At 35.9% G+C, this 17,002-nt stretch overlaps 1 protein-coding gene across 1 annotated transcript in view; it reads left to right on the top strand.

The window, feature by feature from the left end:
• Positions 1–1,282: 1,282 nt before the first annotated feature.
• Positions 1,283–17,002, top strand: part of LOC132747200 (insulin-like growth factor 1 receptor) — a 29,188-nt gene continuing 13,468 nt past the window's right edge. The window contains exons 1-14 of the mRNA XM_060736532.1: positions 1,283–1,414; positions 1,805–1,952; positions 5,848–6,065; positions 6,518–6,644; positions 7,191–7,244; positions 8,147–8,325; positions 8,956–9,126; positions 10,786–10,984; positions 11,565–11,946; positions 12,704–12,794; positions 13,271–13,422; positions 14,504–14,678; positions 15,515–15,614; positions 16,257–16,327. Coding sequence (XP_060592515.1) covers positions 1,891–1,952; positions 5,848–6,065; positions 6,518–6,644; positions 7,191–7,244; positions 8,147–8,325; positions 8,956–9,126; positions 10,786–10,984; positions 11,565–11,946; positions 12,704–12,794; positions 13,271–13,422; positions 14,504–14,678; positions 15,515–15,614; positions 16,257–16,327 — 1,981 coding nt within the window. The 5' untranslated portion in view covers positions 1,283–1,414; positions 1,805–1,890. The remainder of the gene's footprint in view (positions 1,415–1,804; positions 1,953–5,847; positions 6,066–6,517; positions 6,645–7,190; positions 7,245–8,146; positions 8,326–8,955; positions 9,127–10,785; positions 10,985–11,564; positions 11,947–12,703; positions 12,795–13,270; positions 13,423–14,503; positions 14,679–15,514; positions 15,615–16,256; positions 16,328–17,002) is intronic.

The following is a 17,002-nucleotide window of genomic DNA, read 5'->3' as shown; positions in this document are numbered from 1 at the left end:
GTGATGGCTGCGTGGGTGTAAACCCTGCTAAGGGCAAGCGGTTGTTCCCATGAGCGAGAAACTTAACACTAATTTGCTTAGTACTGGTTGGTTCCAGGAATGAATTTGAGAGTGTTTCTATAAGCTTAAAGCTTTTAGCACAACCCCAAAAAAATAAATCTTATTTTCTATAATAAAATATCACCCCATTAAAGTTCATACTTGGGCGTTTTTCTTTTTGTTAAAAAAACGTTGATTTTCTTGCTGAGGAGTGCCGAAATTTAATATATCGCACGTAAAAGGTTTGACGAAAAGAAGGAGACGAAAAAAACTGTCTCAAATGGGTTTGGGCCATGACCAGCAAGCCCGGCCGCGTGGGTGACTGTCCGGGTTAGATATAAAAAGAAGATAAAAATAACAAATCGAAAATTTTGGAAAATCCCAAAAATTTTTGAATTTTTAGATTTAATATTTTTTATTTTTTTGTTTTAATATACTGGCAAGGGGCAGGGGTGCAAAAAAAACTTTCCATATTTCCAGGGTTTTTCTCAGCCAGCAAACAAGTGGAAATTTTCAATAATTTACTTTATAAATTGAAATATCATATTGTCAAGTTAGGAAATGCTTCAGATAAAAACTGACAAGTAAGTCATAATCAGATTTTGCCGGCCCTGACTGGTGAATAAAGAAAATTCAATGTATTTACCTAGCACTATAGAATAACCATGGCATCAATTGAAGGTTGTTTGGCCGGAAACTCCTGTATTACACCACTATTTTTAAGTGATATGTATGCTTTCTCAGTCTTTTAAACTTCGCAACATTATATGATACAAACAACACAAAGTATTTCACTATAAATTTAACCCGTAGCTGGCTGGCAGCAATGGAATTTACCCATGCAATCAGTGTAGACTGAAATCAGTCGGCAAATCTCCTGCATAATTTAAATGTGACATTGAAAAATTGATAAAATATTGGAATGTGTTTTCACTGAAATGATTTTTTTTGTGCAAAATATTAAATATGATGAACAGTATTTCTTACAAAATATTGTCATCATATTCACTCCACTTGCCCCTCACCGCTGTGAGTGTGAATCCTGACAGGGACTTTACATTCTATCATGTGAGGAAGCTATCCATCTAGCTTACGCTACGTCTGTGGTTCTACTCACTTGTCCATTTGTGCCTGTACAGATGGGCACCTGAGGTCTTTGTCCACCAGTAAAGCTGGAAAGTCGACAGATGACCTATAATGTGTTTGTGCGACTTAAAACCCAACTAAAATACTGTCATCATTCACTGATTTATACCAATTCTTTACATATTTTCAGGTTGTACTGGTAAAGTTATAGACAGCGTCATAGCTTCGCACGAATTGAAGGATTGTAACATTATAAATGGACCATTACAGATCAACATTAGACAGGGAGGTAAAAAAATTAAAATTTATATGATTTTAAATTTTCATCTTGAAATTCAGTTGCCCCTCACCGCTATGGATTCCATTCGCTACAGGGACTTTGGATTCTTTCATGTGAGGAAGTTATCCAGCTAGCTTACAGAATGCCGGTGTCTGAGGTGCCAGTTTGTGCCTGAAATAAAGCACGATGGGGCACCTGAGGTCTTCCTCCACCAGTAAAGCTTAAACTTGTCATATGACCTGTACTCTGTTTGTGTGGTGTAAAACCCAATCAAAACAAAGAAATCATCTTAATATCCCTAAAACTGATAATGCACAGTTCCAAAAATGGAAGCTTGATAAGTCCATTTTAAGAAATTCAGGGTGTTACTGGTTGATGAGTTTTGTGTCCTGTTTTCAGGTCAGATCGCCAAGGAATTAGAGGAGAACTTTGCACAGATTGAAGAGATCACCGATTTTATCATCATCAGTCACTCGGAAGCTCTAATGTCACTTCATTTCTTAAAGGGGCTGCGTAAAATTGGCGGAGAGAATTTGGCATACCAAAAGTGAGTATAATCAATTATTGAATTTTTAAATGAGCCGCTTCATGACAAAACCAACATAATGTGTTTGCGACCAGCATGGATCCAGGCCAGCCTATGCCTCGGCACAGTCTGATCAGGATCTATGCTGTTCACTTACAAACTCTATTACAAATAGAGAAACTGATAGTGAACAGCATCGATCTTGATCAGACTGCGCGGACGCGCAGGCTGGTCTGGATCCATGCTGGTAGCGAACACATTATGTTGGTTTTGTCATGACGCGGCTCAAATAGTTCGCCTGTCTAGCTCATTAGAGAAAGCATCAGATTTGAAAATCCAGAGGCCGCTGATTCAAGGACGAAGATTATTATCTCTGGGACAACAGATCACTGACATTGAGTCTAATGGTCATTTGTCTCTCACCACTGCTACAGAAATGTTGTGAGATTAGTAGCCGGTTACTTGGGAAGAAATTGGTAACTATTGGTTAGTTATTCAGATAGGCAGGTTAGGTGGTTCACGGCAGAGATATGACCAAATATGTGTAAAAATATGCATAGAAAATAGGGAAACGATACATTTTAAATATACAAAAAATGGCCTGTGTTTGAAACTCTCATGTCCTTTTATTTCTTAGAAGGACTGCGTTAAATAGGCAGACAGAATTAATTGTGTGATAATAAAGTATGACATGTGTTTGAAAAGTGACCGCAGTTTTTCTGTTTACTTGGTTTTAGGGGACAGAAAATAAATTCCACTTGCAAAGATGTTTTTAATAATTTTCTTGTTTTCGTCGAAAAAGTAGTTTGCAATATATAATAACTTACTTTCTTTGTTCACATCACAATATTTTACATTTTTATACCTTTTCGAAATTTTCATGAAAATTAGCATGAATCTGGAGGTATGCTGCTTTAAAATTGATATTTTTGGTTTGTTTGGTTTTACTAAATGCTTTGGTTATTTTGAAAACATTTTAAATCTGCGCTTACATGTACTTTCATATGATTCTTTCTGATTGAGAATTTTTGACAAACAACAAAGTAATTAGATTTAGGTACATGCTTAGCTAATTTTTTTGTTTTGATACAAAAGTCTTGACAAGAAAGTAGCTAATATTTTTGTTTTTATGCCACCGCAGCATCTGCGATGCGGTGGCATATAGCGATTCACCTGTGTGTGTGTGTGTGTGTGTGTGTGTTTGTTTGTTTGTTTGTTTGTTTGTTTGTGTGTGTGTGTGTTATATAGATTATATAGTGAACTTAAAAATTCTTCTTGTGAAAAACCACTTGTCCAATTTCAACCAAACTTGGCAGGATTGTTCCTTGGGTGAAGGGCTTCCAAAGTTGTTCAAAGAATTTCATTCCATGCAGAAATCTGGTTGCCATGGCAACCAAAAGGAATTATAAGAATAAATTTAAAAAATCTTCTTGTAAAGACCCAAAAGGCCTAGAGCTTAGATATTTTGCATAAGGCATTGTCTGGTAGACCTCTAACAAGATTGTTCAAATTATAGCCCTGGGGTCAAAATTGGCCCCGCCCCGGGGGTCATTGATTTTCACTATGTACATATAGTAAAAACTGAAAATACCGTCTTGTAAAAACCCAAAAGGCCTAGAGCTTAGATATTTTGCATAAGGCATCATCTGGTAGACCCTTACCAAGATTGTTCAAATTATAGCCCTTGGGTCAAAATCGGCCCTGCCCCGGGGTCATTGATTTTCGCTATATGTACATATAGTAAAAACACCTTCTTGTAAAGACCCAAAAGGCCTAGAGCTTAGATATTTTGCATAAGGCATTGTCTGGTAGACCTCTACCCAGATTGTTCAAATTATAGCCCTGGGGTCAAAATCAACCCCGTCCCAGGGGTCATTGGTTTTCCTTATATGTATATAGTAAAAACTTAAAAAAAATTCTTCTAGCAATTGACAAATGCTAGAGGTTAGATATTCTGCATGAAACATTGTGTTGTAAACCTCTAGCAAGATTGTTCAAATTATAGCCCTGGGGTCAAAATTACCCCCACCCTGGGGGTCATTGATTTCAATATATACATATAGTGAAAAATAAAAAAATCTTATTGTCTGAAGGTACAAGGCTTAGATCTAGCTTTAATATTTGTTAAATAATATCATCATATGAAAGGTAATCTACCAAAGATGTTCAAATTTTGCCTCTTGTGTCAAAATAAGCCCCGCCCCTGGGAGCCATAGGTTTATCTTATATGTATATAGTTAAAACTTAAAAAGTCATCTTCTCTAAATTGACAAAGGATAGAGTTAAGATATTTTGCATGAAACATTATGTAGTGAACCTCTAGCAAGATTGTTCAAATTATAGCCCTGGGGTCAAAATTGGTTCCGCCCCAGGGGTCATTGATTTTCATTATGTACATATAGTGAAAAAAAAATAATTTGTCTGAAGGTTCAAGGCATAGAGCTTTGATGTTTGATCTATAATATCATCTATAGGTCCTCTACCAAAGTTGTTCAAATGTCAAAAATTGGCCCTGCCCTGGGGGCAGTGATTCTCATTATGTACACATAGTAAAAACAGAAAATAAAACAAATGTTTTCTGAATGGGAGAAAGCTATAGCTTAGATATTTGACTTGAAATGTTGTTTGGTGGACCTGTATCAAGATTGTTATTAAACCCTTGGGTCAAAATTATGCCTTGCCCAAGGGGACAGTGACCTACTTTCTTGTCCTTTGATGTACATGACATTTTGACCATCTGCACAGTTTTAGTTGTAAAATTGAACTTTGACCTAGATTTTGATGATGTGACCTACTTTCTTGTCCTTTGATGTACAGTTATGAAATTTGAACCATGCGGTGGCATAGCATTTTTCTCAAATGCAATCTTGTCATACAAAAGTGTTGACAAGAAAATAGCTAATATTTTTGTTTTCATACAAAAGTGTGGACAAGAAAATAGCTAATATTTTTGTTTTCATACAAAAGTGTGGACAAGAAAATAGCTAATATTTTTGTTTTCATACAAAAGTGTGGACAAGAAAGTAGCTAATATTTTTGTTTTGATACAAGTGTTGACAAAAAAGATAAACAATACATCAATACAGTTGAACTTGATGTTTTAGTTATTTTGATATCTTCTTCTACATTACTGTGATAGAACTGAATTATTTTTGTGCCCCCATGTTAGTGGCGGGCATTTAGATTTACCCTTGTCCGTCCGTCCGTCCTTCCGTCCGTCCGTTCACTTTTGTGTCGCACGTAACTCAAAAAGTATTTGACCTAGAGAAATGAAACTTTACAGGAATGTTGATCAGCATGTGTAGTCGTGCACCTGGGTATTTTCGTCTGGATATTTTTAGTATTTTCAGAGTGATTGCCCTTGACTTAGTAAAATTTTGCAATTTTCAACTTGTGTCGCATGTAACTCAAAAAGTATTTGACCTAGAGTCATGAAACTTTACAGGAATGTTGATCAGTGGGTGTTGTTGTGCACCTGGGTATTTTCATGTGGATATTTTTAGTATTTTTGTCTGGATTTATGTAGTATTTTTAGAGTTATTGCCCTTCACTTAGAAAATTTTTGCAATTTTCAACTTGTGTAGCAAGTTACTCAAAAAGGATTTGACATAGTCATTTAACCTTATGGGCAGGTTGCTCAGCATATTTAGATTTGCACCTGGGGTTTAGCTTGTGGATTTATCCAGTATTTGTAGAGTTATTTCCCTTGACTTAGTAAAAAGATTGACAGAACAGTGGCGCGGTGGGGGCACCCGTGTCCTATGGACACATTTCTAGTTTATTGTTATGATACCCTCTCTGATAAACATATCATAGATCATTAAGCTATGGTATAAAATGGCTGCCGTCAAAATTGCAAGAACAAAGAAAATATAAAAACTTTTGATAAAAACTATAGATTTGAAATATATTTCAGGTACGTCATCTACGTTTACGACAATCTCAATCTTCAGGAACTTTTTCTAGACGAAGTTGCGCAAAATCTTAAAATAGGCAACGGGTCAGTCTTGTTTCAATACAACCGGAAACTGTGTTACAAGAAAATTACAAAGTTCATTTCCTCGGTTGGTCTCGATATTTCAAAGATTGACTCTGAAGAAGTGTCTTCAGAAAACAACGGGGATCAAATGCCATGTAAGTTTTGTTTCTTTTTGGGTCAGCGATGTTAAAAAACTGCATAATAAGTTGTTTTTAAAAAAAAAATACTTATAAGGAAATTTGAACAAGATTGAATGTAGTTTTGTTCTGCATTTGATGAATATAAAATCAACGCATATTTGTTGGGTCATGACAAGATTCATGTATGATTTTCTTTAGTTGAAAATGACTATATATTTGTTGCAAAATTAGGTATATGAATGTTGAGCACTCTGCTATAGGAAGATACCCTCTATAAAACTGAATTATTGTTTCGAGAAAATAAACTCAAACACATACACATGGTATGAAAATTTGCACAGAAGTTATTGCTCAAGACCTACATCAAATTGCACACAAATCTCGGAAAAATATTTCCAGTCAGGTCATGTGAAAAAAACACCTCAGTGGAGTCCCTTTAAACTAAACACATACGGGATTTATTTCAGGTGAGATACAAAATCTGACGCTAACGTTACACAACACATCGCCACATATAGCATTTGTATCATGGTCCCGAATGCAGTTCACAGATGATAGGCTTTTTATTGGTTATTCAATCAACTGGAAAGAGGCGTAAGTGTTTATTTCTGACCCCGTTTTTATGTTCTCACTACTTGTGGGTGGGTGCCATATAGATTGAACCCTCGTCTGTCATGCTATCTGTGTGAAGGCTGACGAAATATTGCAATGTTGGTGCATATGCGTTTTGTTGTCACAATTTTAGTTTTAAAGTGCTTATGTGTTATAAATTGAGCCATGTCACGACAAAACCAACATAATGGGTTTGCAGGCTGGTCTGGATCCATGCTGGTTGCAAACCCATTATGTTGGTTTTGTCATGACGCGGTTCATTTATTATTTGCAATCCAAACTACCTGTTATTTGTTTGAGGGTGTCTCCAGTGTGATTAAAAGTTTGTTCAGGTTGCAGCAAGGTGCATTTAGTCATTTGTCCTAGATGCTCAACCCTTATTCTGCTGAATTTTTTAAGTGGCATTGCCCTGCTTTACATTTGGAACAGTTCATTTATTTTGGGGTAAAAAAAAAATAAATATATATATTCTTATTTTACTTATTCTTGGATATAAGATACTTTGTAATTTGTACAACCTTTTTTCAGACCTCAGAAGAATGTTTCCATCTACAAAGGTCGAGACGCATGCTCAGATGACATGTAAGTAAAATTTTTTAAAAAAATGATTACATGTACAATTACGGCCTTAGTTTGCCTGTTTAGCTCAAAAATGAGAGCATCAGATCCAGGGGTCATCAATTCAACCCTCGGGCAAGATGAAATTACTCTGTGACCATTGACCATGGAGAGTGAATCTGAGGTCATTTGACTTTCATTGCTGATTCAGTAATCCTGCCAGATAAGCAGGCAGTTACTTGGGAAGAAATTGGTAATTACTGGTTAGTTATCCAGGAAAGCCAGTTAAATGGACCTGCCAACGATGACCGAAAATGTGTTTAAATTGTAATACAAGAAACAAACAAACAATAATGGCCTTCAGTGCTTAGTGAATTAAAAGGTGACATATGTCAAATTACTACCATCACACCATTGTTGGTTTGAAGCTGGCTTCTTTATCGGAGGTATATATATGAAGTAGATTCAACAACAGGTTACAGGTACCATAATGTCTTTCATATCTTTCGTTTGAACCAAAATATTACTTGTATGTACTTTTCCATTCTGAAAATAGAAAATGCTCAATTTAGACTGGAGATTCTGAAAGTCATACTTTTCGTAAGTTTGAGCCAATCTTAATTTTCTTGAGCCAATTTAATTATTTTGGAGCCAATTTGCTCATTGGCTCCTGCCAGCGCGAGCCCTGTATTTGACCCCTTAACTTGCTGAATTCCTTTTCGGAAATGTCCATTATCGATTATAGGGATATCAAGATGAAGTTGTAAGCCAGCAGCATAAAGCTTGGTCAGACTGCACAGGCTAAGCACTTTCACCTCCAGCAGTTATAGATTTCCCCCCTATCGTTAACTACAGATATTTTAAGGTTCATTTTTCAACTTCATTATCTTAATTAAATAACAACATTGATATTATAATTATTTAAGATGGCAGAGTAAAGATGTGTGCACTGGACTGTCTCATCCAAATCAATGTTCTACACTGGACTATATCGTTGGGCTCGAGCCCTGGACCCAGTATGCAGCCTACGTGAAAGCATTGACAGTTTCCAAATCGGTTCAAGGTGGTATCAGTGACGTAATCTACTTCCGCACAGATGCTGAAGGTGAGGAGTCATGATTTTTTTTTTGTTGTATTTAAATGAAACTAGTAACTTATATGAAATACAGGAGGACTTACAACAGTTTTGCAGTCAACCTTTGATATGGAGATACTGTTTAGCTTATAAGAAACTCTTGTGTTTACTTAGATGCCTAACTGCCTCTGTGGTCGAGGGGTTAGAGTCGATGACTTCTAATCCAGTTACCTCTCTGGCGTGGGTTCGATCCCCGGGAGATGCTTTGGTAGTTTAGCGCGGAGGAAGGTAGTCTAGTACTGGTGTTACTGTCCAGGAACGATGGTTAGGAAACTACCCGCCTATATGACTGAAATACTGTTGAAAAAAGCGTCAAATGAAACAAACAAACAAACAAAACTTAGATGCCTGGTCTGTGTCTGATGGAACTTGTGTACATATGGGACACAAAGCCTTTGCTATCCCTATTAAAGTTTCAGCATTGTCCGATGATAATAAAAAAGGGTGACTTAAAAACCTACAAAACAAACATTTTTTTCTTTTTAAAAAATAAAACCTTTTAATTAAAATTTTATTCTTCAACAAGTATTTTTACCACATGCAAAGTAAGTTGAGAATTAGGTTTATAATACTGCTTCTGTTTTTTTTGTTTTTTTTCAGTCCCGACACCACCTGTCAACCTCAAGGTCATAGCTAAGGTACCCGGTGAACTAGAAGTGACCTGGGGCCCACCGGATAAGCCCAATGGAAATGTGACACATTATGAAATATACTGGCAGAAACAAAAGTTTGACCAATCAGAATATGAGCTCAGGAATTACTGTTCACAACGTAAGTATCCCCTTTATTATAAAAAGCATGCATGTCTCCAAATTTTTAATACCGTGTGTAACCTCCACTTGCCCGTATGATAGCCTCAACCAGTCTCTTCACACCCTGCATTTTGCCTCAATTTTGACATGGCCTCACCTGAAATTTTTAATTTTTTGGGGGGCAATGGTACGAACCAGCTGTAGTCAACTTGCAACATCTGGAACAAGCTTTGCACCAAGAATGACAAAATTTACGACAAAATGGCATTAGACGTCTGACTGGTAGTATGAGTAGAAGGGTTGAGGCTATCATAGGGGCATGTGGCGGTTACACACGCTATCAAAAATTTTGCTACGTAATGTTATTTTAGGTTAACATTTACCAAAAATATCCACCTGTAAATGTTTTGTAAACGTTCCAACACCATACTTATAAACACTTACATTTTTGGTAAAAAACAACATATTTTTGCTTATGCTTCAATAATTCTGTGAAGAATCAACTAAACTCATATATTTACAGGTTTTATGATTACTAAATTGGTATCGCTACATATCAAATTACTATTTCCTAGCCATCTTATGATAATGCTTGCAATCACAACCAATATTAAATTTCCAGTGTGTGCTTAACTTATTTCCACGTGTATATATAGATATTTTATATCAGATCATGTATCTCACATTTACCAACAACATCCATATATAATTCTTTCATGGTTTGTTGTCATATATGAAACTAAATACTTATACCATGATTATCAGACCTTCCTACCACTTGCCCCTAACCGCTGTGGGTTCGAATCCCGACAGGGACTTTGGATTCTTTCATGTGACGAAGCTATCCATCTAGCTTACGGAATGTCAGTGGTTCTACTCAGGTACCCGTTTTTGCCTGAAATAATGCACGGAAGGGCACCTGAGGTCTTCCTCCACCAGTAAAGCTCTGAACGTCGCGATATGACCTATACTGTGTCGATGTGACGTAAAACCCAAAACAAACAAACAAAACAGACCTTCCATTATGGACCTATTCCTTTTAAGCACTTGATAGAAATAGTAGATGATAAAATTCTGTCATATTTTGTATTAAATGCATTAAATGTATCACCTTGATTGCAAATAGTTGCGTATATTTTATTTCTGATTAGTGTGATTTTCCAAGGTTTACTCTCTTCACTGAGGTGTCCGTGGCCAAGTGGGTAAGGTTATTGACTTCAAGCCACTTGTCTCTCACCACTGTAGTTACGATTTGCACCTGCGTCTTCAAACTCTTCCATGGCCATTGGACGAAAGCTCCCCAACTAGCTTTCAAATGTTGGTGGTTCTTCTTGGATGCTCGTTTTTCCTGAAATAATTTTATATAGGGTCACCTGAGGTCATCCTCCACCAAGAAAGCTAGAAGTCGCCATATGACCTATACCGTGTTGGTGCAACATAAAACCAAACCAATTAAACCAACAGAAATACTCTTTTTTTTTATCCTAAAACAGTTATTGTCACTAATTTAGTAAACAATTCAAGTGCCTAAAGTTTGAAATCCCTGATATAAATTAATGGACGGTGCCAAATTGAAAGCAACACAACAATATATGCGTAAGATTTATTTTTTTAAGATTTTAGATATGACCTTGACCTCTAAAATGACCTTGACATTTTATGACCTTGTTATTTTTAGCTTTGACAATGACCATGAGTACAAGAGAGAAAGAAGAAAAAGAATTAAAAGAAAAAGAAGAAGAGAAAAAGAACTCAACTAGGGACGGCTTTTGTTGTGCGTGCCCCAAATCGGAAACCCAGCAAAAGAAAGAAGAAAGGGAGAGAAATCTTGGCATACAGTTCCAGGACAATCTCCAAAACCAGGTCTACATTAAAAGGTAACACGTTTTATTATTACTGTAAATTCACTTAATTTCATGGGCCTAAAATTTTGTGGTTTTGTCTCAAAGAACATTTTTTATGGTTTCTTAAATTTGTGTCTGTTTTTCCCCAAGAGTGAAAATGTAAATAATGTAATACAAAATAATCTTATAGCATTCATGAAGACAACAGAAATTAGTTTCCCACAAATAATAAAGATTTTGCAGTATTTAGTTTTGTCACTGGCTTCAATATATATGAACGTATAGAATCTTGACTTAAGCCCTACCGTGCTAAATATCTTAAATGGAAATGTCCATTTTTCAATGTGGACAAGTCCATTCATCATATATAGAGATATAAAGTTGACTGGTGACCCTCTAGTGCACATATGTGAAATGAAATGTTAGTATTTTCCATATACAAATGTATTATAAAATGTTTGCAAGTTAAAAGCCTGTTTATCAGTGAGAAACCTGCTTTATAACTGCCATCGATATTTAGCAATGCTTTTAATAAAATGATAGATAAAAGTATATCCTTTTTTTTTAGACCATGGTTGTAAATAATGTTATTTTATATTTGATTTATTTTTAGGTTGACCATCGCAGCTACCACTATCTTACCTAGTGCCGCCACAGTTTCCAGATACCTCCTCGGCCCATACACAGAATCCTCAAAGAAATCTATTGCCAAATTACATCAGGTCAAGAAGTACAAACAAAGCAATAACCCCCAGAATCCCAAACAGTTACAATGCCAGTCACCGGGCAATGACCGCCAGAAACCGATCTCCACAACTCTTGCACCAAATGGTAATATTTCTGGGACTAACGTTTCCACGACTACACCTGTGGCTTCAGAGGAAGATCAGAAAATAGATATTAACGATGAAAATACATTTTTAAAAGCAGATGTGTACGAGAAGAGAAAGTTTATTATCACAGGTCTTGGACATTTTGAAGTTTACAATATAGAGGTAAGTACTAGGTCTTTTACTTATATGAATTGAACTTAGAAATGCTGATTTTTTTTTATTTATTTATTTATATTTTTTTTGTTAAATTAAGTACTGTAACTTTTGGCTTTTTTTAGGCAAGATCACCTTTGTTGAATGACTACATCTATATAACCTGTTTTTATAGGCAACATTTCAATTTCCTGATTTGAATATATACACAGAGCACAAAATTTCTGTTTTAAAGCACTTTTTGAGAAAAAAATTTCTTACACTGCTAAATATTTTATATGGACTTTCAATCTGGATAATACCACTGATCAGTTTTAGATAAAAATTTCAAAATAGGTTCTGACTGAATAGCAAACAGTGCAGACAATTGATCAGACAGCGTTGACATGCCAGTTGATCCTGGTCTGCACTGTTCACATTGGTTGAATCAGTTGTCGCTTGCGTGCTATGAGTTAAGAAAAAGTTGTAATTGAGTCCCGCGATGACAAAACCAACATAATGGGTTTGCATCCAGCATGGATCCAGACCAGCCTGGGCATCCGCACAGTCTGATCAGGATCAATGCTGTTTGCTATCAGTTTCTCTACTAGCTATAGGGTTTGTAAGCGAACAGCATGGATCCTGATTAGACTGTGCAGATGAACAGGCAGCTCAGGATCCATGCTGGTTGCAAACCCATTATGTTGGTTTTGTCATGATATGGCTCATATATATATAATAAGACAATCATGACAATCTTACATAATAATTATAATCTAATAAACAGGTCACAGCATGTCATACACGTCCACCTGATCCAAAAAAGGACATGTTGTGTGGGAACCAGGCTCTTGGTTTTGGACGAACTTTACCAGATGGTAGGTGCTTAGATAGTAAAACGACCTAAATAATAGCAAACTATGTAGGCCAAAATGTGTAGAGAAATAAATGGTGTAGAACTTAAATAATCAATGTAACAATAGTGAAAAAAAGAGCATAATTTGTTTGATAAATTGGAAATTTAAAGTGACAGTATCATAATTTTTTCGCTGTCAGATTACGTTAATTATTTAGGTATATTACGATTATTACGATTTGACAAATCCGGTTGTATTTATTCATTAATCAGCTCGAATAGAAAATGAATTTTATACTGTTGGTAATTTAAAGTTTGCATTTTGAAATTAAAAAAATACGTAAATTTTCAAATGAACTCTTCCAAATTCAAAGCAGGGCAAATCCATTACAGAAATCCAGGAGGTGCAGGTTGAAAAAGAATATTTTTTACACCAGAAATCGTCCTCCAATACTGTTTACATACTGGTCTTATACACGTTTGTTCACTGTATTTCAGATACTGCTGATAGTATTAACTCAAGTCTAGTTCAGGTGATCGCACTTGCCAACCGGACAAGTGCTGTTCATATCAAATGGAAGGACCCGCCAAATCCTAATGGACTCATTCTTACTTATGATATCGAATATATGAATCAAAATATTAACAATGTAAGTATTTGCCATTGTCTTGTATTTGTTGAGAGTTACCAAAACTGTTTATTTAAGTAGATTGGTTTTTTAGAAAGGAGATGACATAACGTAGATAATGTATTATATTTTTCATCAGAGATTTAAAAAATTATATTTTCTTAAACCCCAGTCACACTAGAGCTTACGATTACTTGCGACTACCGGCGACGTGTAAAACCGACGATCATCGGTGATTGACTGCGACCAAGCCCTCTTGGAACAGATAAATTTACTTCTGCTATTATAGAACGACCAATCATCATTGACAATCGCACGACTGGTCATCAGCAAACGTACAATGGTCTCAAGATTGCCTGGGATTACTTACGACTACCCGTGACCTGTCATGCGATCACCTACAACTTGTCGTACGACCATCACACGATTACTAAAGACTACTCAAGGTTATCAGTGACTAGTGGCAATTTGTAAAGACTGTCGCACTTTCGAGCGACGATCGTGCAACAACCTAAGACCTTATAAGATCACAAGCAACCCGTTTGATCACAGAGAGGTTTTTGTGCAAGCTCAAAAACCTCTCTTCGACTGAAATTGGTCGTGGGACCTGAATAAGATAACCTGCGACTATCGAAGATCACCGATGACCGTCGTAAAACATTTTAAAGATTGTCCGCGACCAGTGGTCACTGGTGATCGTGAAGTTGTCTTTACTGGTCATAAACTCTAATGTGACTGGGGCTTTACCACAAATTTTCTGAGTTCATTGGTTTGATGTTGACCTATGTAACTCAATAGGGAGAGCATTGGATTTGTAGCTCAGGGGTTGTTGTACGATGCTTGGGTGAAATTTCTCTCTGTGACAATAATTGATTTAGGATAATTAGTCGAATGATCATTTTTCTCTCACCGCTAATTTGATTCCTGTACCAAGTGGGATAAGTGGTCGGTCACTTGCTGCGAAATTGGCTAATACTTGTTATTTATCCTTGAAAGCAAGTTAATTGGACCAAATGGACTAAGTTATAACCAAAACTGTGGTAATTAACAGTGTTAAACAATTTTGAAATCAAATCAACCAAATATTGGTTTTATATTTCAGGTGAAACCGACGTTGATTTGTATAACATATGCCCAATATAGAGACGAGGGTAAAGGAGGCCATGTACTCGATAAACTAGAACCCGGAAATTATACGTTCAAACTGCGAGCCACATCACTTGCCGGCAATGGTTCCTGGACAGACCCAGTCTACTTTAACATTGAGGCCAAAGAAGGTAAGTTTGTATATATCATTTTGTATTTACTCACTGTTTAGACAGATCTCCTTTAAGACAGGGGTTGATATTTAACAATATTTACTCATTGTAAAGACGAACCCCTTATAAGGTGGGGATTGATATTTATCAATAAAATAATAGTTTTAAAGTATGTTACTTTTACACTAGGTCCAAAACAATATATATTTGTTATATTGACTCACTGTTAAGACAAAGCTCTTATAAGTCAGGGGGTCAATATTTAAGACTCAAATTCCAGTTCTGAAATATGTTTCTTTTACACTATATCTAACTTCATATATCATTCTAGCCTATTCTTCAGATAGTTTAAACTGAACAAAATATATTTAACTTTGTCTCATTCAAACCTGACAATGACAAAATATTTTCATTGGAAGTTGATTATATCAAGATAGATGTAGATATGTAAGCTGTATAAATTTTCTCCTTCATTACTTATGTAAATGCAATGTATGAATTGCAAAAATACATGGCTTTGGAAAAGTGTCAATCTCAGTAAGATGATTTTTTGACACTTCGTTACTAAACACTTGGTAGCATAGGGTGAATGAATTGGAATAGAGACTTGATTTAAACGCTTTCCTTCCTAAGCAGCAACAGATTTTACCCAAGCGACCAATGCAGATGAACTTCAGCGGGCTTTCATCCTGACTGATCATGGTCTGCATTGTTTGCTATTCAGTCAGTACATATTTTTGAAATTTTCCCTAAAAAATTATGAATGGTTTCGTCCAGATTGAAAGATGGACTAGCCCATTTAACATTTTTAGGGTTGTTAAGATGATATAAAGTGTATGTTTTATTTTTTATAGAGGAGAGCAGTAACACTCAGATGGTTATAGCTGTCAGCATAACATGTGTCCTAGCTATTCCAATTGCTGTAATTATAGTCTGGTTCATCGCAAGAAGGAAGTAAGATTTTTTTTACCAGTATTTTACTAATGAAGCTAATTAATTTAAAATTGATATTCTATTTCTAACCTAAGCTTAAGGTGATAATGTATGTCTTAAAGGAACTCCACTGAAGTCCAAAAGCCTAAAAACATAGACCTCAGATCAGTTTGGGCACTTAAAATGGAGAGATATGCGAAAGATAGTAAAAGAAATATACACTGAAATAAATTAAAAAATCGTATTTTTTGTGCTATTCTTAGCCAGATTTGAGTGAAAAGCATTGCAACGCTTTTTAAGTTTAGGTATTTTTTGGAGTAAATTTTATGATTTAAATACTTACTCCTGAAAAACAGAGTGAGCGAATTATATGAAATTTTGGACCGAAGTTATTGGCCTGGACCTATATCAAATGGAACATTAATCTTAAAAGAAATATTTTCAGTCAAGTTATGTCAAAAACCTCAGTGGATTCCCTTTAATAAACCTGAAGTTATTGAACTTGAATATATAAATGGACTTAAATGAAGTTGTTACATAGGTAACAAATGACACAACCTGCCTCTATACATTTAACCTGATGTATTCACTTACTTTATACAGACTTTATACGGTCATGCGTGTAAATTTGAAACTATATACAGAATTCATTTATATTTAAAGGTACGTTAAATTGGCGCGTGGTGGTGTTTTGATTTCAACCAATCCTGATTACCCTGAAATGGCGTACTATAGTAAGTATTTGTGGCATGATATTCTTTCATCTAGTTGCCAAAATGTGGGATATGTTCTTGTAAAATTCAGAAATCTTTCCTCCTCCTAATCAGTAGGAAATCATATCCCTTGTTTTATGGGGCGTCCATGGCCGAGTGGTTAATGTCATTGACTTGCCCTCATCGTTGTGGGTTCGAATCCTGACAGGGACTTTGGATTCTTTCATGTGAGGAAGCTATCCAGCTAGCTTACAGAACTTCGGTGGTTCTACACAGGTACCTGTTCTTGCCTGAAATAATGCACGGAAGGGCACCTGAGGTCTTCCTCTACCAGTAAAGCTTGAACATCGCCATATGACCTAAAATGTGTGGGTGTGATGTAAATTAAACAGACAGACAGAAGTATTCCTTGTTGAGTGGAAATTTCTCTTTATTTGACTCTCATTACCACTAGTTCAGATTCCTCACAGGTATGTTCTTTAATGGGAGGAAGCTGTCAAACAAGCTTTCAAAAAAGTAGTTATTTCAAGGTGCCAACTTCAGCCTGAAAATGAATAAAGAGGAATATTGGAGGACATAAATTAACATTGAATTATAATGGACTCTCTGTGGCCGAGTGGTTAAGGATGTCCGCTACAAATCACTCACCTTTCACCTAAGTATGTTTGATTCCCGCCACAGGCTGTGGATCCCTTT

Source organism: Ruditapes philippinarum, unplaced genomic scaffold (genome assembly GCF_026571515.1).
Source record: "Ruditapes philippinarum isolate M1 unplaced genomic scaffold, ASM2657151v2 ctg613_1_1_1_1, whole genome shotgun sequence".
In the NCBI taxonomy this organism is placed as follows: domain Eukaryota; kingdom Metazoa; phylum Mollusca; class Bivalvia; order Venerida; family Veneridae; genus Ruditapes; species Ruditapes philippinarum.
Note: the sequence above shows the minus strand (reverse complement) of the source record. Positions and strands in the feature narration are given on the sequence as shown.